General features: G+C 45.1%; 2 protein-coding genes across 14 annotated transcripts in view; both read left to right on the top strand.

The window, feature by feature from the left end:
• LOC146543714 (uncharacterized) overlaps positions 1-6,248 on the top strand; it is an 82,183-nt gene extending 75,935 nt beyond the window's left edge. For 10 of the 11 annotated variants that reach the window (XR_014885080.1, XR_014885078.1, XR_014885079.1 and 7 more), the window contains one exon: positions 982-6,248. The gene's annotated coding sequence lies outside the window, so the exon portion shown is untranslated. The remainder of the gene's footprint in view (positions 1-981) is intronic. The other variant, XM_085231085.1, reaches the window with a different exon arrangement.
• Positions 6,249-8,746: 2,498 nt separating this feature from the next.
• LMO4 (LIM domain only 4) lies at positions 8,747-22,645 on the top strand. Of its 3 annotated transcripts, XM_085231083.1 has the most exons (5): positions 9,217-9,805; positions 10,674-10,912; positions 17,163-17,259; positions 17,611-17,766; positions 21,885-22,645. In XM_085231083.1, the coding sequence occupies exons 1-5, from the start codon at positions 9,779-9,781 to the stop codon at positions 21,891-21,893; spliced, it is 528 nt and encodes a 175-aa protein (XP_085087209.1). In that variant the 5' UTR covers positions 9,217-9,778; the 3' UTR covers positions 21,894-22,645. The 3 variants fall into 3 exon arrangements, with proteins under 3 accessions (XP_085087208.1, XP_085087209.1, XP_085087207.1); XM_085231082.1 differs by lacking the exon at positions 9,217-9,805 and adding an exon at positions 8,747-8,884 and having other exon boundaries at positions 17,611-21,952; XM_085231081.1 differs by having other exon boundaries at positions 17,611-21,952.
• The last annotated feature ends 283 nt before the right edge of the window (positions 22,646-22,928 follow it).

Here is a 22,928-nt window from a genome sequence, read left to right as displayed (position 1 = left end):
TAGAAATAAATGGCTTGATCCATGGAATCATTAGTTACTATACCAAATGTAATTGGTGTAAACTAATGAGTTTACTGGATGGCTGACCCTTAATTACTGATTATAGTTAAATGCTAGCCAATCAAAAATGAGTTTACTTATAAAAGTACAGTGTAGTATTAACAAGCATTACATTTCCAAGTAAGCAGCTTTATGATTAGTTGTAGCACACAACTCAAGCCTGTTCAGGGCTATGAAAAGCAGCTTTTTAATAATAGTGCAGTAAGCAACCATCACTCTCTTACCTCAGCATCTATCAGACAAACAGAAAGAAACCACATAATTAATCATCTCATGCACTAGAAATAAAGTGTCTGGGCCAGATCCAGGCAGGATATACACAGCCATAGTCAGAGGAGCTGCAAGAGGCTGAGGATTTGCTTTAAAATAGGATACCTGACATGGGGAATTCTGTCCCCCTGTAGTAACGATGTTAAATATTGATTGATTGTACACAGTCCTGTGTGAGGTGGAGAAGCCCATCAACAAGGTTGGTCTAATAATTCCTTGAATTGAGGAGGATTCCTTGAGCAGATTCTGTATGTGGTGAGAGGATACCCACTCACTCTACTAGCAATCCTCAACATGCAGAAATTCACAGCTCATCACTACTTATTATGTCAAATCAAGAATCAACTTTTAAATAAACTAGTAAATGAGAAGAAGATCTTTGTATTTGTTTCTGGCTGATCCTTAAGAGTTAATGTTTTTACCTAACAAGGAAAATTCAAAATTCTTATTAGAAAAAATTGAAAGCAGATTTGTATAAAAGAGCATGATTCTAGAGTTGCAATTTTAGATAGATACAGCAAATATTTGGATAAAATCATAGGACTTTACAGTAGTCACATTCTTAGAGGCACTTAGGTAAGTAACGACAGTGTTTTAAAGATGTGGAAATTCGCCATCTCCTCTAACTTTCCTGTGAATCCTCAATTTCAGATAGGAGACTGCTGCGGTGAGGCATGTACATTAGCAAATGAAGTCTGATACATTGCAGCCATCAGGATCAAGTTGGAAGTGTGCATTCACTGGAGCTCTGTAACCCATGTGCTCTTCAGATGACCTCATGCACCTCACAGTTGCCAGGATTCATCCTGTCTGGATTACAGGTTTCTCTCATTTCTGCGTCTCTCTGTGAAGTTGTCCTCAGTGCTCACCTCACATAAATAGCTTAGGCTCAGTGGAGGACCATCCTCATCTGGTGGCTCTTTGGCAGCACAAGTGCTGTAACACTTGCTCATTTATTATTAAAAAAAATCTTATAACTCAGAAGATGAAGAATGAATTAATTCTTGGAACGTCTGCATATGGGTTAAAGAGAAATTCACGCGTTTACTGAATTCCTGTTTTTCAGATGTCTGAGGTCAAGAAAAGGTTAAAGTTGTTCACTGCTTTCAAGCTCTGGCCTTAGAAGTTAATTCAGTGCTGTGCTGCGAGAGCTACAGAGTAAGCCCTTGGAACAGTGAATTGTTGGTTTGATATCAAGGTCTGTGGGCTTTAATAATATAATTAGTTTGTTTTCTAAGGAAATCCTAGCAGGGACATTATGGTCATATAAAGTCATTATACTGTTTTACAACATAACTTTAACGATGTTTTGGAATGATCAGAGTCTGTGGGAAAGGATTCTATTTTTTATTACTTGTGGGATATCTTTAAACTGTCATAGCTACAACAGTGCCGCTTGGAATAGGTGCTCTACAGTTCCAAAGAAAAGACAAAAGATATTTAGAGGCATAAGTTAGGTTGCTGGAACATATCTGTCCAGAGAAAGCCTGAAAGTTAAATTGTGTGGTTTCCACACCCTTCTGACAACCAGCTCCTGTTTTGTAGGAGGTGGACATTTGGAGTAATCTAGGTATTTTATTGCATTTCCACAAGAACAGATAGAGAGCCTAGGATGCTACAAGTTTTGCTTTTCATAGTTCTCTGTCAAAGAATTCAGGAGTGAGCAGTTTTAAAAGTTTTAGAAAAGGAAGAGAGCATATTTTCCAAAACTTTGGTATCCTGTGAACTCAAAGGCAGAAAAAACATTAAACTAGTCAATTCTGCTGCCATTTGTGCTCTGCTAATGCTGAGGCAACACTCTTTGCTGGAAGAGAAGGGAGACAACCATTAATTTGGCATGAGGGGAGCATGCTACAGAGAGATTTCCCTGTGCCATGCCTGTGGTGCAAAGCGGCTTCTGGATGTGCTGAGGGATGGGTCCGGTAGGGCCTCATTTTCTTCCTCCTCTGTAAACGATGTCTAACAGCTTCAGTGAGAGAAAGCATCAAGCCCCATCTTGTTCATAGAAATACAACATATTTTAAAGCTGTAGTTAATGGATAAGCTGCTTTCTGATTGGATGAGCTGCACAATAAATCTCTCCATGAGCCAAGTGCAGTGCAGCTTGTTCAGGAACAGTGAAATGAGCCACTGTCACTTTGCTGCACTCTCATACATCAGGCAAAACGCTTCCATCTTCATCAGTCTTTTAGTAAAACAGAAATAAAACAATCGTAACAGAATGGTGTCACTGGATCCGTGGCACCTGCTTTAAAAATAAATCTCTGAGCTTTGTTTTTGCTATTACTTTCAATAAATGTCCTAGCATTGCCACAACATTTATCTAGCAGCAGGAAACCATTATCCTATGACAACAATCTATTCCATTAACATTAGCTCTTAATTGTAAGATTGTGTATAAGACAGCAAACACTACTGAATTATACTAGAATGATAAAAAGAGTTATGGTCATGGAGTATAGCAGTCACTCCAGATCTGAAAAACAACTTTAGAAAAGTAGAGAGCTATATTTTCATATGAAAAATAATGTAATATTTGTATGCAAGAAAATGTTTTTAAATAATATATTACATCAGCAAAATAACTCTTAAAGAGTTAATTTTAAAAATTGTTACTGAGAAGCTTTTGGTTTGATAAATGGCCTAACAAAAAAGCTGAATAGAAAGCTTAGAAACTTGCACAGTTCTTCCTGAAAGGCTGTACTGAGTCAAACAGGGAAATCATAGTAACAGAAGCTCATTTGTGTGGGGAGTCAACAGAAGGAATGTTGCAAAATTGAGATATGAAGAATCTGACTGCAGAATAGAAGAACTGTCATTCTGATTGTTTGTCATTATTGTTTCATGTCCAGTTAAGTGAACTTCGAGTGACAGTTGTGTCATAACTACTGGCATCTATGTAAATTTCAAATCACATGCAATAGAGGCAGTTCTGCCAGACACAAGTCACCAGGCTGCTTTTCCTCTTTACTTTTGTAACCCTCAATTTTCTTATACTATGCTGTTAGCCCTTAAATTAGAAAGACATCTTCAACAAGAGATCCCTTTAATATCTGCTTTTCAGATCTCATTCCATACCTTATTTTTCCCTCAGCTCTTCTAAACAATAGCTGATGTCAACATTTCTATCAGAAACAATCACCATAAACATTTAGATATATTAGCAGAAACTGCTTCTTCCCATCGGTCACATGCACCAAAATCCTTGGAAACTCTTAAGTTATGGACTTCCTCTGAAAACCTATAGAGAAAATGGTTCAAATGAACACTCCTCCATTCCTTCACTGGAGCCCGAGTCAGTTGTGACAAGCATCTGCTCTGTGGGTAGGTGCAAAATACACGGCGAAAATATTGGCTGTGGATCCCTTCTGTAAATAATAGCCTCATCCAGAGGTTATGGGGCCTTCACAAGGAATACCAGTTGTACTCCTCCATGGCAGTGTGTTACAGTAAGTAACTTGCTTCCTGGATGCACTTGTAACAGGCAGATATTCTAATGGCACAGGATATGCAGACATGTCCAGGTCTTTAAAAAGTCTTCCAATGCAATTATTAAAGTATTACGTGCAGATAACGCCACCAAAAACATTGAGCATGCTGCTCATTCAATTGAGCATGAAACAACTTCCTTCTGAATATTTTGAACATACTTGACTAATTAATTAAACAGTTAATAAGGGCTAGAGTTAAATTTCTATTTTTCATTGTAACAAATTATTTCGGAGCATTGTTTTAACTAAATTCTGCTAGGACTCTTTTTGGAAACCACACCAAAATGCAGCTATGATGTTTAAAAAACTGTTCCTTTGACAAATGAAATCTTAAAAATGGCTACAAGAAAGGAAAAAGTCAGCTCTGAGTGGAAAACATTTAATATGCTTTGATGATTTCTTATCTCAGACAGAAGAGAAGACAAGTTGATTTTCTCTGCTGAAACTTTTTGAAGTGACTGAAAAGATGTGGTGTTTTAACAAAAACATATTGTTATAAAACATGATGTATGCTTAGAAGCATTAATGTGTACCACTCTGCTTCAGGTTTGAACATTTCTGTCCATTGAACTAGCCTGTTTCACTTATTTTTTAAATTCTCATCCAGTTGATCTTTTTTTGCTGCTTTGTAAGTTTACAGTAGTTCAATGGCTGCTTTTATCTATGATTTGGGCTTTCAAACAGCACCAAACTCTGCTGTCCCATCCTGTAATCTGTCCATTTATTATGGTGACTAGTGAACAGAGGCAACATGTTAGTGCAAGCACTATAAAAATATCTGTGAAGAAAACGTTCTTTCACTCTAAAGCATAAGAATGTATATTCTTAAGTATTTGCAAAATACTTAAATATGGTACGGATTTTTCTTGTTAAAGGTGGTAATATCCTAATTGTAAATATATTCTTGTTTATATGAGTGACAATGTATCATCTTACAGATTTGTAATCACAGAATCAATTGCTAGAATCCATTTAAGAAAATCACAATAATTTAACAGATTTACTTAAAAAATGCCTTGTTAGACTATGGAATTTAAAGTCCTCTTTCAAAATTAAGGTTGTTTTATGTAGTGAACTTATTATTACATACTACATTCCAGTGGCACGTAAAGACTTCTGATTTAAAACATGAATTCTGTGTAAGTTCAAACTGATGTCTTTGACTTTAGTTCCAGAACTCAATTTCAGGACTTTCTGCTGCTGGTGGCTCATGGCAGTATATCAGTTCTTCCAATAGGGATGTGCTCAGGACAAATTAGTGAACATAATTTTAGCTGTATGAGGTCATTACAAATATAGTCTTAGCTCTTCCTAGAGTGGACTTCATTGTTAATATAAATATATATCTATAGTTACTGACATTTATGTTATTTGGCTCCTGTCCTAAGTTATGGATACAGTGATGATAAAAGCCCTTACCTAAGTGAGTCATGCTTACTAATTACTTCCATGGTACTGGGTTCCTGTAAATAAAGTTACTCATGTATTTATAAGCAAGTCAAAATTTATACATATGTTTCTAAGAGTGAGTTATCTTTCTCTCTGGGGCAAACAGCACAGTCTGCTGTTTGGAAAAGAATGCTGAGAGTAAGGACATCCAGGGTGCTTCCTTGCTTCTGTGAGGGTGTGTGCTCTCCCCTGGAGTTGGATATCCAAATAAAATACTTAATTTGGTCACAGTTTTAAATTAAGACCCTTCTGCATTACATCAAGGTAGGGAATGGCTGTTGATTTTTCCTCGCTGTTTCCAAAGAGGCTGGGGTAAAAGAGACTCAGTCTAATTGTTTGTTCTAAAAATGTAGTATTCAGGACACAAAGCTTAGCAGTGTGACATGGAAGATCTCAAGACAAAGCAGCAGCCTCGACATTTCTCTCTAATGAGAACAGGAAAAGACAATTGAGATCCCGTAGGAATGCAGTATATTTAGGAGAGAAGCAGAGCTCCCTTCATGAATGGAGAGAGAACCCTGGTGAATGCTGAACTACCTGCTATCTCTGGGTGTGACTAGGTGAGTGAAGGATTTGGATCACAGCCTGTAATGTTTTCCAGACATTTAGATTGCAACTACTACGCCAGCAATTTTATGCCTTCCTTTCCCTGACTCCAACAGTACGCAAGATAAGCAGCCAGATTTTCTTCTGCATTGTGTTTTTTATCCATTCAGCCAAAATTAACAGTCTTCAAGGATAATGTATGCCAAGTGAATTTAAATCTTGCGGACTCAAATCGACCTAAAGTTGATGGATACATTCATGCCTACTGCTGAAATCTACCAATTACACAGAACTATGCTAACTTACCATAGAAACATCTCATCTAATAGCACAGATGATGTTGAACTAACTAATTACATTATGGCACATAGACAATGAAAAACATAACGAAGATGACAGCACAGCAACAACAGATGCTGCACAAAAGAAAAATTAGAAAAATATTGCTCTGCAAAATGCTGTCTGTTAAGGTTTCTTCTGTTAAAATTAATCACAAAAATTAGTGAAGATTAGATTTCAGCAGAAGATATGAACATTGGAATGCTATTTGGAAAACGTCATTAAACCATTTAAAGTCCTACTCCTTCAGAAGGTAATTCCCATTTTTTGTATCGCTATCAGTTTTAAGATGAGTAAACAGTTTAGTGCCGATGGCAGTTTCTTGGGAGAATATCTTTCCCAGTGAGGAGAGGTCCTGATGGCTCTTCCAGAGCTGTGTTTGGTAGCTTCCAGCCATTAGAACTTAGATAATTAGGCAACTCAGATTTTATTTTAGCTTGGCATTTGCTCTGTTCTGTGCTCTTGGCTGTCAGTGACAGCTGATTATCTGTAGCGTGCCTTGTTACTTTATATATTTTAAACTGTAACAGATCCTAAATACCAAATCTGAAACTGCTGAGTATGTTTAAATGTAATATATACATGGGGATTACATCCAGATGATACACTTCATAGACCTGTGATAAAAAAAAAGCATCACTTCTAGCCACCACGCTGGTCCTCACTCCCTTCCCCTTCCTCCTCCCCATCCTCCCCACCCCCCTCGCGGTAGCTTTCCATGAGCTCCCGGCTGCTTCAGCACCAATCCTGAACGTAATCCAGCTGATGGAGGGAGACAGAAATGGGTTTTTCCGCTAAATATATATTTCCTCTAAAAACACCTCTGATGCTGCTCAAGTTTCAATACCTTACTGCCTTTATAAGAAAACAAAACATATTTGATATCATGTTTCTCCTAGTTTCTTTATTTTTTAGAGAGACACTTTTATCTCTTCAGACGTGCGGTTCCCGGGCGCGCAGCTGCTCGTCCGGCGGCGGCCGGGGTGCAGGCACGGCGGAGGCCCACAGGTGGCGGTGTGGTTCAAGCACACCTGGGCTGTGATTGCGGAGCCGCGCGGCCGGCTGGCCTGCCGGGAGCGGTGCTCCGCTTCTGCCGCCTGCGCGTCTGTCTGCAGGGGAAGATTCCCGGCTGAAGTTCCGCGCACCCGAGCCGGCGTGCGCCAGCCTTCAGCAGGGACAGAAACGTTCTGTCGATCCCGCAACGGCTGCCGCACACAAAGGTGCCTTTGGGTCACCCGGTGGGCGCCGAGTGTCGGGTACGGCGCTGCGGTGCCCCGAGTGCTGCGGCCAGCCTGGCAGCCCCGCGCTGCGCCCATCTGCGTGCTCTGTGTGACGGACGGCTGCACACCCTCTGCACGTCGGTGCCAGGCAGCAGCGGCTGCTCGTGTCCGCACACGGCCGCGTGTGCCGAGCGCGGCGGGATAGCGCCTCGTGCGTAAGGGTACTTTGAACAACGTTTCGAGGGGCTTTTTCACCCGGTTACGCACACAGTTGTCGTGCGCAGCACACTTAGGCCTCAGAAGCGTGCCGTTAGTATTTGTTCCACTTCTAAGAGTCCCTACGGAGCGTTACTTCTGATTCACCGCCATCCCCGGGCTTCCCTCTCAGAAACCTGTCTTCTCAAGCGTCCGTCCGCGGCACCGTGACCCTCGCAGGGCACTGCTATAGCGGCGAGCCGTACCCCAGCGCCGATTTCCAGCCGCCGGTTTGGGCCTGCGGGGTGCGGTCTGCCCGGCAGAAGCCCACACGTCCCCCACAGCCCCCGACCCGGCGCGGGAGAGGGCCGCGGGCAGCGCGAGGCGCCGTGCCCAGAGGGCGCCACGAGGGCCGGTGCCGCAGCGCTCAGCCGCGTGCCGCCGCTGCGGGCGGGCCGCTCGGGGCGGGAGCCGCCAACTTTCTCAAGTGGTGGCCGCGAGCGGAGCGGGGCGCGGTGCCGTGACTGCCGCCAGCAGCGCGGTGCTCTCACGGCCGCGGGCGCCGCTGCTCAGCGCCGGGCGGGGGCGGCGGGCGCCGCTTCCCACCTGACTCCCTCCTTCCCCTCCATTCCCCTCCTCCTCTCTGCCCCCCCCTTCTCCCTCTCTCTCTCTCTCTTTTTTTTTTTTTTTTTTTTTTTCCTCCTCTTTCACTCATTCCTTTGTCTTCCCCGGGATTGGCAGGTTTTATTATTCCGCCTGAACAAGCCGGGGGCGGATTGGCTGCGGCGGGCGGGCGGCGGGGCCGGGCCGGAGTGTAGTTGGGATTCTGCTCTGTCAGTAACACATGTGTGAGTGAGGGGCAGCGGCCGCGCAGCACGCGGGCCCCGCTCGCGCCGCGCAGGGACACGCGCGCCCCCGGGCCCGCTTCGCTCTCCGCGCCGCGGCGCCGCCTCCGCCCCGCTCTCGGGTCCTCCGCTCTCAGCGCTCGGCGGGCCGCGGCCGCTCGGCTCCGCGCCGCGGGAGCTCGGCTGCCGCCGGAGCCCGGCGGAGAGGCGGAGGTGGGGGCGGGGGGAGCGGCGCGAAGTGCGGCCGCGGCGCCAAACTTGCGGCGGCGGCCCCTGCGCGTGCGGCTCCGCGGGGCCGGGGGGCGGCGGGCGCCCCTCAGCGCCGTCTCTGCGTTTCTCCGGCCCGGCCCGGGGGCCGCCGAAGGGCGGGCGGGCGGCAGGCGCCGCGCTCGGTTCGCGGCGAGGAAACCTCCGCGGTGCCCCCGAGCGGCGCTGCCCGGCCCCGCGCACCACCGAGGGGAAGCAGCAGGTAAGCGGTCCCGCGCTGCCGCAGGGCCCGGCGGGCGGGAGGGCGAGGCGGGGGGGGGAACCGGCCCCGGTGTCGTCGCCGTCCCCGCGTACAAAGCGCGGCCGCCGCCGCCCCGCGCCCGCGGCGGGGAAGGGCCGGGAGGGAGCGGGAGGGGCCGGGGAAAGGCTCCGGCGGCCGCGGGCGGAGGGGCCGGGAGGGCTCGGGTGGCTCGGGCCCCGCGTCCCCGTAGTAAACACCGCTCCGAAACAGCGGCAGGAGAGATCAAAGTGCGCCGCCGCCTCCTCGGCAGTCCCCTTCCTGCCCCCCGCACGGCCTTTTGTTTCGATCCGGGAGAAATCCGGTGAATCACCTAATTAAAACCGAGACGTGAATTAAGCATCCATTTTCGTCCTACAAATTGCCAGCTCCCCTCGCGTCCCTCCCTCGGTCTCCATTAAAAAAGCGCCGGGGGGGCCGCCCGCTTCCCCGCCCGCAGACGGGACCGCGCTCTGGCCGTGTAATTACCGGAGTGCGCCTATTTAAGTTAAAAGCTTTTCCCCCCCGACTCCAAATGAAACTTGATGAGGGCCCGTCCTTAGTTATCAGGGGAGTCACTTTCTGGTCAGTCCTCTTGATTCATCTTTTTAGATTTAATCAGCATTAGGGTATTGCTTGTCCTTAAGAGCTTTAGCTTAATGGGGTTACTGGATGCCGTTCTCGGCGCGGCGTTTCCCATTTGATAGATATTCGCCTCCGACAAAGCCGGGCTGAGGTGGTGGCACCGAGGCCGGTTCTTTCTTTTAAGAAACCCGAAGTGATTTAAGGCGCAGAAGACGGCGTGAGGGCTCGGAGCAGGAAATGCAGATTCATTTGGGTTGTAGCTGGAAACTGTAACAAAAGGCAATTCCCGAGCAAATGCATCAGAAATCAATTTACATAAAGGTATATGATGCGTTCGGATAAATGCGATGCTAATGGCTTTTAGAGTGGTTTTCTTTCCAAAGTCTCGGGGTTTTGTTACAGCTTAATTGGTGCAGTTCTCCGCTTTATTGTGCGGTTGCTTCTCGCACCTCCGGGGCCGGGCCGGGGGCAGAGCGGGGTGCGGGCATTGCCCGGGCCGCTGCGGGGACAAAGGCGGCGGGGCGGGCAGCTCGGCGCGCTCGGAGCGGGCAGCGCCGGCAGCTCCTTGGGCTCCGCGCTGAAGGCAGCGAACTAATCGGGTTAGAGTAAGCTTTATGAATTGATTCCTGTGCCATCTCCCAGTTGTCCTTCTTGCGCTAAGCGGTCGTTAGAAAGTGAGGAATGCCCTTCGATGGCAGTCCTGCGGGCGGCCCGCCCGGGGGGCACTGCGCTGCTCCCCTGCACTCGGGAAACTTTTTTTTCTTCCCTCAGAGTAACCGAGCTTTAGCGTTAAACTGCTGATCGAGGGCGGATTAGGAAGACAGAAGTTGGGTCTGTTTGGGTAGGAGGGAAGTTAGCAGGCGGCCCGAAGTTCAACGATCCGGTCTTGGGGCAGCGTCCTCAGCCCGCAGTGCTTTCTCCGGGCGCTTTCGTGTCTCCGAACCGAAAAAGCCCGATTGCGGGCAGCCCCCGGCCCCTGCCTGCCAGGCCCGGGGACCGTCTGCGCTGATAAACCAGTTCCGCAACTTTCTTTTTCCCCACTCCTCGCGCACTTCTTTCTCCCCCCACAAGCCAAACGCAGCCGGGGCTGCTCCTTCCTCGCTGGGAGTGCCGCCGGCGGGGCCGGGCTACGAGCACTGCGGGCGCTGCCCGGCCCGAGTCGCCCCTGACCCGCGCCGCTCTCCCGCAGGCCATGGTGAACCCCGGCGGCAGCGCGCAGCCGCCCCCGGTGACGGCGGGCTCCCTCTCGTGGAAGAGGTGCGCCGGCTGCGGGGGGAAGATCGCCGACCGCTTCCTGCTCTACGCCATGGACAGCTACTGGCACAGCCGCTGCCTCAAGTGCTCCTGCTGCCAGGCCCAGCTGGGGGACATCGGCACGTCCTGCTACACCAAGAGCGGCATGATCCTCTGCAGAAACGACTACATCAGGTGAGCCGCCCGCAGCCCTCGCCTGGCTGCGCTCCCGCCCGCGGGCACGGCTCGGCCCGGGTGGGGAAGGGCCGGGGGTGGAACGCGGCCGGGACTTTGTGGCGGCTCGTCAGCACGGAGCGGGTCCCGACTAAAAATAAACAGCAATCAGAGAGCTAAATTAATCTGCTTTGTTGTAGTGCTGAAGGAGAAGCGTGCGTATCTGAACGGTAAATGTTAAAATCGTAGGGCTTAAATAAGGCAGCTGCGGAGGTGCTCGGTAATGAAACGTCTGCCTCTAGTATCTGATTAATTATGATATTTACATAAGCACCTTTAAACTCCTCCGGGTGGAAACAGAATGAGTCATTCTCCCTTCTCCCGGCGAAGGAGCCGACCGCTGCTCTGGGCTCTGCGCGCAGCCTCTGCGGAGCGGCTCCCAACTTCCAGCACGGAAAATGCGGGCGGTGGGAGAGCAAGGCTGTGCTCCCAATCCCCCTCCTTTCCGCTTTCTTTTCCGAAGCTGTTTGCTTTAAGTGGTGCAGAGTTGGAAGGGGGAACTAAGCCTTGCTAATCCCGCATCTGTTGGGGTACGGGGAGGTTGGCCCTTCCAACGGGTTTCCAATATAATTAATAGAAGGAATTCATGAGGTCAGGTGCCCGTACGATCTTTTCAGGTGAACTCAAGCTACTTAAACTCATTAATTTAAAAGGAGGCATTTTGAAGGATTACACATTTAATTTGAGTAAATGGCTTGATAGACTGATGCACATGAATGCTTTAAGGAGGTGTTCTATTTCAACATTCAGTAATTAAAAAAAACAACAAAAAAGCCCCATACCATCCCGGTGTAACAGGAACACTTGGCTAAAACAAATCGTGTTTTGTTTAAGGGCTTCTGGCTTCTCATTTACAGTAAATGTCAGGAGTCAACTGTTTTTCTTTTCCCTTATGGCTGAAAAGTTCCAGTTTTTTCTTTTTTTTCTTCCTTTCTGCAAATGTGCCCGGCCAGAAAACCCTGCAAGTTTGTTTGTGCTGTAGAACCTGACCACTGTTGGAGGCTGAGTGTGTGCGTGAAGGCACCTTGGTGGGACGGGATGGGGCCACTGCAGGGCCGTGCTGTCTGTGTGCCATCCTGCTGTCTGTCCCCATCCCACTGCACGGCCCTGTCCTGCTGTCTGGCCTTGCCATCCGTCGCCCATGGGGCAGGGCTGCAGCACTGTGTCTTTGAGCAATGGAAGCCTTTGCTTCTAGGAGTGTTGTGAGAGGGAAATGTTCCACCATCACGGAGGCACACGGAGGTGTTCAGTAGTTCTCTTTTTGGTCATCCTAAGCAGCAAGCCAAAGCCCAGCAGAATGGTAATTAAATAGAGTAGAACGGTGCTGGGAAGGAGCCTCATTTGAACTGGAGGAATTGACACCGCTGTTGGGCTGCAGAGTGGTACAGTTCCATCACTCAGCAGCACCATCAAACAAACCTGTGTCTGATTACTCCTAATTAAAGGGAGAAGATGTGTCCACCGCGTCCCAGAGGCAAGTTCAGGCAGGCTTATCGCAACCCTCCGGTTTCACGTTGCCAAAAATTAATACTCGTTTATTTTAATGTAGGCGGTTATAAATAGGATGCTTTATCAGATGAGGGATTTGAATTGATCTCCTCCTTGTATCGCCCGCCTTCCCTTAGATCCGTGCCATCTGCCTGCAAACACGCCTGAGCGCACGCTTGCTGGAACTCGACCGGGCCGTGCGTGCCCGGGGCGGGGCAGGGCCGGCGGCGCTCCCCCACAGCCCTCCCGCGGGGTGCGGCCCCGGGCCGGGGCACGGCGCTGCTCCGCCGGGGCCGGTTCCGCCCGCCGCGTCCCCTGGCAGCCGTGCCGGGCGGGAGCCGCGGGCGCGGTCGCGAGGGCGCTCCGCTCTGCGGGCGGGAGAGGGGCCGCCGGGCCGCCGTGCGGAAGGGGCTCGGGGCGCGTCTGGCTCCCGGTGCCGTCCCTGCGCCCGGCGCTCCCCTCCCCGCCCCAAGGCCGGGGGCGGCGCGGCCCCGCGGAGGGCCCCGGGCGCTGGGGAAGGAGCGGGGGCGGCTCTGCCGGCCCTAGATGGCAGATAGAGCGGCGGCGTGGCAGCCGGTCCGCACAATTAAAAGCTTTAATTAGTGTCTCCTCCATTTTCTCTTAGTTCTGATAGGTTTTATCTAATGAGATCTGGTCCCTGGCTTAGATCTGCTCGGAATGACGTGTCCGAAATGAATGAGAGCCGCGTCGCAAACAAAACATTTAATTAACGAAATTGGCCTCTAAGAGAGAGCTGGGAGTGGTGGGGAAGGCGAAGGAAGGGAAGGGGGGGGGGAGCTGCCCGGCCGCGTCTTAAAGGGGCAGCGCCCGCTGCCCGGCCCGGCCCCTCCCCGCCCGCCCGGAGCGCGCCGTGGGCGCGGTGCTGCCGGCCCTGCCCGGCCGGGGCTGCGGGGGCCCGGGGCGGCCGCAGGGCCGAGCTGGGCCGGGGAGGGGGCCGCCGAGCAGCGAGTTCATTTCGCTGGTAATCAGCGGCGAGCTGCTATATTCGGGCAATGCTGTCCCTTTAATTGAACAGGCTAGGTAATTAAATGGCACTTTTCCAATAGGACGTGCTAGGTAAATCTAATAGTTGGTTATTTAATATCACTTTGAAGTCTGCCCACTCAAGCACAATGACAGCGCAGGAGCATGTGAACTATTAGCTAGGAAAAAAAAAAAAACCAGGATCTCAAAAATTAATTAAATCGCATGCAATTTAGGGGGAACGTTTATCTTGATTTGTCATAACAGAATTAATTCAAGGCCTCCAATTCACTTGGGGGCAGATCTGTTACTCTGAATTAACCAAGCGTAATTTGGCTGTTTTTTTTTTCCTTCCCCTTCTCTAATGCAGTACTTGCCATTATGCACAGCCCCCCTTTTAAGTATCAGTAGCTTCTGGTGCTTTTAAGGTGCTTGGTCTCCAGTTATTCTGAAGTACCTTTAATGGACTTGGCTCCAGGCTGGTTTCTGTGTTGCCTTTCTTTGTTATATTTAATATCGCTGTTGCAGAATTTAGATTAAATGTAGGGAATGTACAGAAACACCAATCGCTTCTGGACCAGTGGGTCTGGATGTGCGTTTCTCTCTGGTAGGGCTCGGGTGTAATTCTGTGGGCACAACAGGCGCTGTGCTCTGTGTGTTCTGGAGCTGCTAAGCCTGATTAGCTCCACGATTTTGGAACCAACTGGAACCTTGCTTTGTTGGTGTAAGTTGCATGAGATGTGCTTCTACTGATAGTGAATTTTGAGTGGCAAGAGGTGAAAGGTTGGGCTGGGAACGTTTCTTGCTGCCTTTGTTCCCACTCTTGTGAAAGTTATGGAAGAAGATTAGGAGAGTGTGCATGTATTTGGATGTGGGGAGTGCAAAGCTGGAACTCCACGGTAGTCAATTTAAGGTGGCTCGGTAAAAGGCTGTTAAGTGTAGAAGAGCTGCCTTGTCTGTATAGGGAAGCTCTTGATGTTTGTGATTGATTGCATTGCCCAAATGTTGAAATATTAATGACCTTCTTGGACTGAGGACCCAAAGAGGAAACTGAAACCAATTCTGTCATCACAATTAAAGAGTCCCCTGGCTTTAATTAGCCTGACCTGGGGTATCTCTACCCATTGCTGCAGTTAAAGAGAAAAGAGCCCATTAAAGTCCAGTCTGAGACCGATAGCTACTTAATTGAGCACCTAAAGCCTGCAGCCTTTTAAATCAAATACTGTCCTGGATGGTCCCCCCGGTTAGATAATTAGCTCTCCAGCCGCTCAGAAGCCATGTGAAACAACTTTCTCAGTAAAGAATAGTTACTGAAGTGGACTTCCTTTACTGGTAAGAAGGAATAATATTTATTTTTAAGGATAAAACCTTTTTCCCATTAATGATATCAGAAAACAAAAGCATCCATAACAATAGAGAAGGAAAAATAAGCTTTATTGTCCTAGTTAATAATGCAGAGCACTGGAAGGTGTTCTAACTGCGAGTAATTTTCAGGAACATCAGCGGAAGATTCAACTGCAGCAGCCTCCCAAAGCAGAGCTGTACTGGAAACACGCACAAGGAAAACCCAGGAAAAGCTTCAGAATTAGTTTGGCTCTGTGTATTAAAATGCACAGACGTTCAAGGTGCACAACCACTGCTAGTTAGAGCACGTTGTATAACAAGTGAATGCTTAATGAAGACAAGCATTGCAGTGAGATCAGCGTTCCCGGAGCCGTGCGTTCAGGTGGGCGGTGCGGTGGCACAGGGGCTGTGCGCCCACTGACACTGCTTGTGTTCTTAGGGCAAGTGGCACTGGCTGCTCACCTGCAGGGCTTTGCCTTTCCGCCCACCCTGCCCGAAGTGCCCTTGTCATCACCCAGTGCCCTAGATTTTTGGATCTTTGTTCTAGAAACGTGGCAGCGTCTCGCAGCCTCCTTACAGCGCTTCCATGCATCTTTTCTGTGTGCCAACTTCACTGCTAGTAACAATGGAGGAAGAAAAATGCATATCATAAAGCTTGGGAAGAAACCTCAGTGCATCGTGCAACTGCTTGGAACTGCTCCTGGTTTAGAAGGTGCCCTAATAATGGACCCTTCGTTTCTAGATAGTGTAGTCCTTTTGGCTGGAGGTCCTGACAATGTATTAGTTCAGCTTTCCCTTTGTAACCGCTGTGATTCTGCAAGAACGTGTCAATGTGTCGTGGATCTCAGACTAATTAGTTTTGAAATGGAGTTTTGATTGAACTCTTCAAATCGATGCTGCTGCAAAATTTGTTTCTCAGCTTCCTATTAAAAGCCATCTTAAGGGGCAGTTTTACTACTCTCTCTGTCGTTCAGTCGATACATTTAATAACAACTTACAGGCTATTTTCAATAAAGTGGCGACAGCAAATTAGTAGTTTGAACATGACAAGCCTCCTCTGCAAGCTCAGATTCTGAAAATTCAAAGCAATTATTTTTATACAGAGGCACACTGCAATCATTCAGATTACGGGTATTCTGTTGTAACGCGTCTCCGAGGTTGACACAAACAAAATTTTATGACTTTATTTGGACAGGAAGGAGATGTAAATATTAATATTTATTATGACACCAATACGCTAATTTGTAAATCCTATTACCGTGTTTTACATCGTGCAGAAAAGCGGGTCTGTGACCCTGCCATCCAGTTTGGTTTCCGTTTTTACTGTGAAATGACTGTGGTACTCTTTCTAAATATTTGTGCATGTTAGAGGGACGCACGGAAAGCAAATAAAGCTTTTCTAATTCTAGCTAATGCAGTCAGGAAAAGTAGAACTCAATAATCATTATTGTATTATATTTTGAATCGATGTGTTGTGCCTTTAAATGGATTTGAAGAATTATGTATATATTTTTCTTCACCACTCTTCTGCCTACTCCCCCCTCCCCCCGCTGCCTGTGCCCCCCCAACCCAATGGCAGATGTTGTGGTCTCATTTGATTGCATAGGAAAACTGCAGTGATACAGCAAACACCCAGAGAGATATGATGACAAATGGGTCCAGATCCCGGTAAATTACTTTCTGCTCAAATCGAAATTTCATTCAGTTTGTTGCTAGCAGAGATGAAGTAATCTAAATTGTGGACTCAGGAGCAGATAGAGGGAAGTTGGAGCAAGCATTTCATTATCAAGAGAGAGAGAAGGTTAGGATGAAAGAGATGAGCAGAGGCAAATCTAAAGTGTTGACACCATGATTGAAAAGGTTAACCCATACACATTATATATCAACCTGGATAGCAGAGAGTTTCTAATGGAAACTCTGCACTGATGGAGGTTTACTGGAGTTTCAATACACTGAGCATGATGTCTTCTTAGATATACAATCAAATCCTCTTAACCCTTTTGATGACTCATATCTCAAGATATGATTAAAGTACAAAAGAGTTCTTCATATAATTTCAAGGACACAATGCATTTAAACTCCAGTCATGAATTGTATCTTTTTTTTTATGATGAACCCGGTAATCTGATAAAACGTGTGTAGTACAGAATTGTTTGTGTTTCTTGAGGTGTAAGTCAATATTTCTGATTAAATCCTGTGTAACCACATCCGAGGTAGGGTGAAGCTACTAGTTGTTAGACAAAAATACACTTTTTCATATTACAGCGTGTAAGCAAGTTGGAAGACAGGGGTCAGAAGTCTAAAACAGTTGTGTAATAAACCATTGCAGTGATGCGCAAAAATGCTTAGAGCCTCTTGTGTGTTAAATTATTCATGATCATCACCTCTGTTTCAGGTTATTTGGAAATAGTGGTGCTTGCAGTGCCTGCGGACAGTCCATTCCTGCTAGTGAGCTGGTCATGAGGGCACAGGGCAATGTCTATCATCTGAAGGTGAGAGGCTTTCTATATCTTTTTTTATTAGCCGATTAGAACTGCCGTGCTTCTGTAGTGTAAAATCTGCATCTACTTATGAATGAAGTGTGAAGCAATAGCTAGAGATACGAGTATGTGTTATGAAGCTGCCCTCAGTGTGCAGCTTTGTTCCCTCATAATCGGTAAAACTATACTTGAGTTATGAACTGCGTGGTCCCAACAGGTAAGGCTAATGCCGTGTTCGGAGATGCTAGAAACCAAGCAGCTTCATATCTCATCTGTGCTCACAGTCTCTGAAGTGTAATTTTCAAACCTGCAGCATACTTAATTTGTGCTGTAGTTTCACTTGCTGTCTCTTTCCTTTCTCAGTGTTTTACATGCTCTACCTGCCGGAATCGCCTGGTCCCGGGAGATCGGTTTCACTACATCAATGGCAGTTTATTTTGTGAACATGATAGACCTACAGCTCTCATCAATGGCCATTTGAATTCACTTCAGAGTAACCCACTACTGCCAGACCAGAAGGTGAATACTCCACAATTACTAATAAGCCTTATTAGAGCTAAATGAAGATCAATTTATTTTCAGTTTAATAGTGGACATTTGCCACCCCTGCAACAAGACCTTTAAGTAACCGAACTTAAGTAACGTAGGCATGGGGGATGGGGAGGAAATGCTAACCTTTAAGGATGACATACAGAGTGAGTCAGTTTATTTTGGTTTGGGCATGTGTATCTGTACAGCTGTTGAACTCTTCACGTACAAATTGGAATGGAGAGCAGACGTTAACATAAACTTAACAAAGAGGAGCATTTTATTTTACAGTCTTGAAATTAAGGGCTACAAGAGAGCAAGTTTCTGTGGGAGGAAAATTACATCCTTTAGTATGGAAATAAACGTTTTGTGAAGAGAAGATTCCTGAGCTAAAGCAGTGTAAGGTTGCAGTTGAGGAGGCATGCTGGGGAGCTTTTTCAGAAGTATTTTCTCGTCTGCTTTCTATGTCATAACTGAGATTTAAAAACTAAAGTGCTATTTTCTTATCGCTCCGTAACAACAATAGCTCAGCTAGAGATCATGCATCTCTGTGGCTGATAGCTCTTGGTTTGTACCTAAATGAGTAAATAATGACTGCACAGATCATATAGAGAAGAAGAAAAAAAAATTCTGATCAACAGTTGTCCCGTAACTCTGAAACGAGGTAGTTTTAGATCTATTTTAATCTCCTTAATAAGTCCTAAAGCTATGCAAGTGAGTGCATTTTGATAACTGCTGTGCCTAATTTGTAACAATTACTGTCAACCTTGAGTTAAGAGACTGTTCATTCCACCCTGGTCCAGAAAAGAGTGAATGTATGACTCTCGCACATAATTTTATTCACATCATATTTCATACTGATTATGTATTGATGACATTGATTCATTTACTCTTTACAGCGCCACTTGCATGGATATTAAATCTTATTGACCACAGATGAATTTTAATTTCAGATTGGTGATAGATTTTTCCATCAGCTCTGATAGTATATTTGACTTTTTCATCATTAACCCAGGCAATCACACAGCACTGAGTTATTGCAATGAAACAAAAAGTGCACACTTCAGTTGGTAATTCTTTATAGATTTACAATAGGAACTTCATTAATGTCTGTAAGGATCACAAAAAATAACATTTATCCGCAAATAGGAATTTTGAAGATGAAAAAACCTGGGACAAACGCTAGGCTACCTATTCTGTCATGTGCGGAATAATTGGTAGTACTTTCACTTAGTGGAGAAATCTACACAAGAAAACACAAACTGGTTTATAAGTCCTGTGTTTTTCTTGTTCTGTTGCTGCAGCTCAGTGTCCATGTTAGCTTCTTCTTCTGTGCAAAAATTTGCTGATTAATTTTAGCATTCTTTCAAGTCTTATGCAGTGAATATTATTACATCAAAATGAGACGACTTTTTTATTTGCCTAATTTGTCAATTGAGGTGATGAGAGAGTTGAGTACAAAAGTCCTACATAGTTGGGCAGAACGAAGATAATGAGACTGGAGGAGAACTGCGTGGCCTCTTCTTGAGGAAGTACAAATACAGTTAAAGATTCATAGATTTATTCTGTTGTGAATTTTGATGACACAAGTCTGTGATACAGCATAGCTAACAGTGACTCTGTTAGATGAATATTTGTAGGTGTCCCATTTCAAAATACAGGGTAAAACCATTCATCTTTATACGCTGCAGTAAAAGCTTTACCATTCTGAGAGCGGTTTATCCACTTGTCTACTGCAAATGTAAAGTTTAATGTAACTTCAAATAGGTGTCTAAATTGCCGTTTAGTTTTATCATTTTCTTACCATGCGTTACTAAACCACAAAAATGATTTAGTTAGAATAAAAGCAGTAGACATGATGAGGAATGCAGAATGTGGAAAAGCAGTAAAGTGGGGCTGGGCCTGCAGAGCTCACAGCTGAAGCCTCCCGGTAGAAGGTAATGCAGAGACGATACTGAGAACGGGTTTTTATTAGTTCTGTCACTACTTACCACGTTGCTGCGGTCAAGGATGAGGCAAAGAGGTATTGGGGAAGACTGGAGAGAGAGAGATGATAGGGTTGTTTTGTTTTTATAATGTAATCTCTCTAGGAAATGTTCCAAGTTCCCCTACCGGTTTTCCAAGGGGAACTGTGGAGCATCTGAATTTCAGAAAACTGAATTACAGTCAAGGAGACAAGTTGGTAATTCATAGGTTTGTCAGGTGTCTGCAGTTATGGAAGCTGCAGGGGCAGGTGACAAAGATTGCATTTAGTGTGTTAGCTTTTTAACAATCTGAAGATGTAAACATCACAGATGTTTTCCAGAAAGCCGCGTATTTTAGGGCCAGTAATTAAAAATGTTCTTCCACTATGACAGAGTTGGCTGTAACAGATCCTCTTTATTAAACATTAAAGATCAATCAGTCTCCAGGTTATACTGCCACTAGAGATTATAGACACAGCAGAATAATCACAAGGTGGGTTTTTTTTTTTTTTTTTTCATTAAGCTGAAGAGATTGAGTCGTACTCCTTGCAATAAAACACATTTTTGTTGTGTTTGTGAAGGTGACAGTTACAAACTTACGATTGTCTTCATATTAACTTGTAAACTATATATTTATTGGTGATCAGTGCAGGCAGAAAAGGTTGCACAGCCTAACTTTCAGCACTTGATTTTCTTTTCAAGGAAGTGAAGCAGTAACGTTTGCTGTTCCTGCCTTTTGCCTCCCTGATTTGATCCACATGTGGAAATTGTAGTTTCTCATCACTTGCTTGGAAAAAACCAAACACCACAACACTGTCTCACCTCTGCTTGGCGCTGCTTGCCGGCACAACGCAGTCCTCAATGCTGATGTCCTGGGGGCCATTTTATTTGCTGGGGTCGTATCATCCTCCACAGAGAACTGTCTCTGTATTTTTGACAGTGGCAGTATTCCTGTAGCATCTCTTGTTTGCCAACAATCTTACCACCTACTATAAGTGTAAATTCTCTGGCTGGCAGCATTCATAGCGAACACTTGTCTTCAGCTCCTATACTTTTAAATAAAGTATGAGTTAGATTACATCTCTCAGAGAAGATCTGAAAAATCTTCTAGTTTACATATCACTCAACAATTCCCTTGTAGTTACATAATTGGTGTTGTCTGTGTCCATAGTAGAAGATATTTGATGCTCATTTATTAAATATGCTTGCTGGCTGCTCCCTAATCTTTGTTCTGGACAGACAAATTACCTTTCTCACACTGAGCTTCAGCTCTGGGGAATTAAACCTCCAAGCCTCTACTACTTTAATTAGCTTGAAAGTGGGGGGTTGCAGTTACTAATAGACCTCAGGCTTTTAGTAACTTAGAGAAAGGGTGGAAAAAGAACTTCCTGGGAAGCACAAAATGTCATTTAAAAACCATAAAATTCTCATATATATTATTTCATTTTGGTAATTGCAAACAGATTGTATTTGAAGACTATGGATGATCATTTCTATTTTATCCCGGAAAGTTTAGATTTTTATCGACGTAGACACAGTTAATTATCACAATTCATTAACACCAGTGTGAGAGCACGTTTGACTTCATATGTTAAAATGTTTATGTAACATTAACTAACACACCAGATGAGGAATTTCAAATGGGGGGGAAAAATCCTGAAATATCTATATTTAGCTCTTATGCAATGTAGCATATTAACCAAAGTTGCCTTGGGAGGATATTGGCTGTACTTTTTATTTGCTTTACACGCTATTTCTTCCAATTATAAGATCATATTACTGGCTTCTTCAAAGGCATGGCATAATGTTTCTTCCCTTTTAAAAAGGGGCCCAGAAAAGCCACTTTATTCACCGTACGATTTGCTACCAGCAAGTACACTTATTTATTGTTGTCGTCTCTCTTTATTCTTTACTGTCTGTTCTTCTTAGTAGTGATACTGCAGAAAATGCTTGCTTTTTGCTATTTGAAGTTGAAACGTTAGCACTATGAATGGATAGTGTAGAAAGCCTTAATCAAGTCGCAGTTGGAAAGTAATCTAATAAAAAAGAGATTAGTGAATAAGGAAAAGACAAAAGCAGTCATGTTGTAGTTTCCTATCTCAAATTTAGTATTCTAGCTAAGATACCCATTTTTATTTCTTGCAGGTCTGCTAAAAGGTCAGAGTATTGCAGAATGCGTGCCTTCATCTCAAATTTTGTTCATCACAGATGGATCCCATGTCTCCAAGTAGACAAGTCACCTTTGTAGCTAGCATCAGTGCCAGCTCCATACCATTGCACCTTCTTTATTCTTGATTGCCCTTCCCACATTTATTGGTGTATTAAAATGACTGAATATGAACATTAAGGACTCCATGAACCTGGGCTAATGGGAGACTGTAGAGAAAATGAAAAAAGATCCACCGGAGGACATCTTTGGGGGGGTGGGTGGGGAAGATGACTAATGAAGCTAATTAAAAGAAGCATTGAAATCTGCTTTCTACCCTCATTAACAATTAGCAGGGCACTGGCCAGTTTGTACCCTGTGTTTTACCTTAACAACATTCTATTTGCTCTTTGTATATTTAAGTGTTGTAAGGAAATGTGTTTCAATCAAACTGAACATGAGATAAAGGAAAGATGTGGCTTTTGTGATATTCTATCACAAACACTTTTATTGTATCTCTGTAAAATACAATGTATGTATGCATGTAAGTGTTTTTGTCCTAATGTTGCTACTTCCCATGGCAAAAAAAAAAAAAAAGGAGAAAAAGGAAAAAAAAAGTCAGGCTCATAGCAGCTACTGTGTAGAAATTTTCACCTACTTCTAATTTGCTGAATGAAGAAAAATCTTTTATTTGTGATATTTTCAGAGACATTTGCTCTAGTATGGTGTATTTAAATAATAAAAAGTAAAACAAAAACCACTGAATTGAGTTTGGGTTTTAGAAATGTTGCTGTTTTTTTCTTAAAAAAACAAAACAAAACTACACTCAAAATAGTGCTCTGAAACAAGGTCATTACCTTAATTGTCAATTTCCTTTAAAAATAAGGTCTTGGTTTGGAGGTTTTTGATGGATTCTCTTTTTGTTTTGTCTTACGCCACTAAAGAACCTGTTAAACTACTGTGTTAATTTTGGTGTGGATACAGAGAGGCGCTGCTTCAAAATGATCTTTAGTTTTCATTGAGACTCTTGCTTCTAATAACAG

The sequence above is a fragment of the Meleagris gallopavo genome, chromosome 10, assembly GCF_905368555.1.
Source record: "Meleagris gallopavo chromosome 10, MGAL_WU_HG_1.1, whole genome shotgun sequence".
NCBI classification, from domain to species: Eukaryota; Metazoa; Chordata; class Aves; order Galliformes; family Phasianidae; genus Meleagris; species Meleagris gallopavo.
This window is presented reverse-complemented; position numbering and strand designations above follow the sequence as displayed.

Excerpts from the sequence above, each read along its gene's own strand:
- LMO4 (XM_085231081.1), top strand. The coding sequence starts at position 9,779 with ATGCATCAGAAATCAATTTACATAAAG. Across the intron at positions 9,806-10,673 it reads AGAAATCAATTTACATAAAG|GCCATGGTGAACCCCGGCGG; the intron begins GTATATGATGCG and ends GCTCTCCCGCAG. Across the intron at positions 10,913-17,162 it reads TGCAGAAACGACTACATCAG|GTTATTTGGAAATAGTGGTG; the intron begins GTGAGCCGCCCG and ends CCTCTGTTTCAG.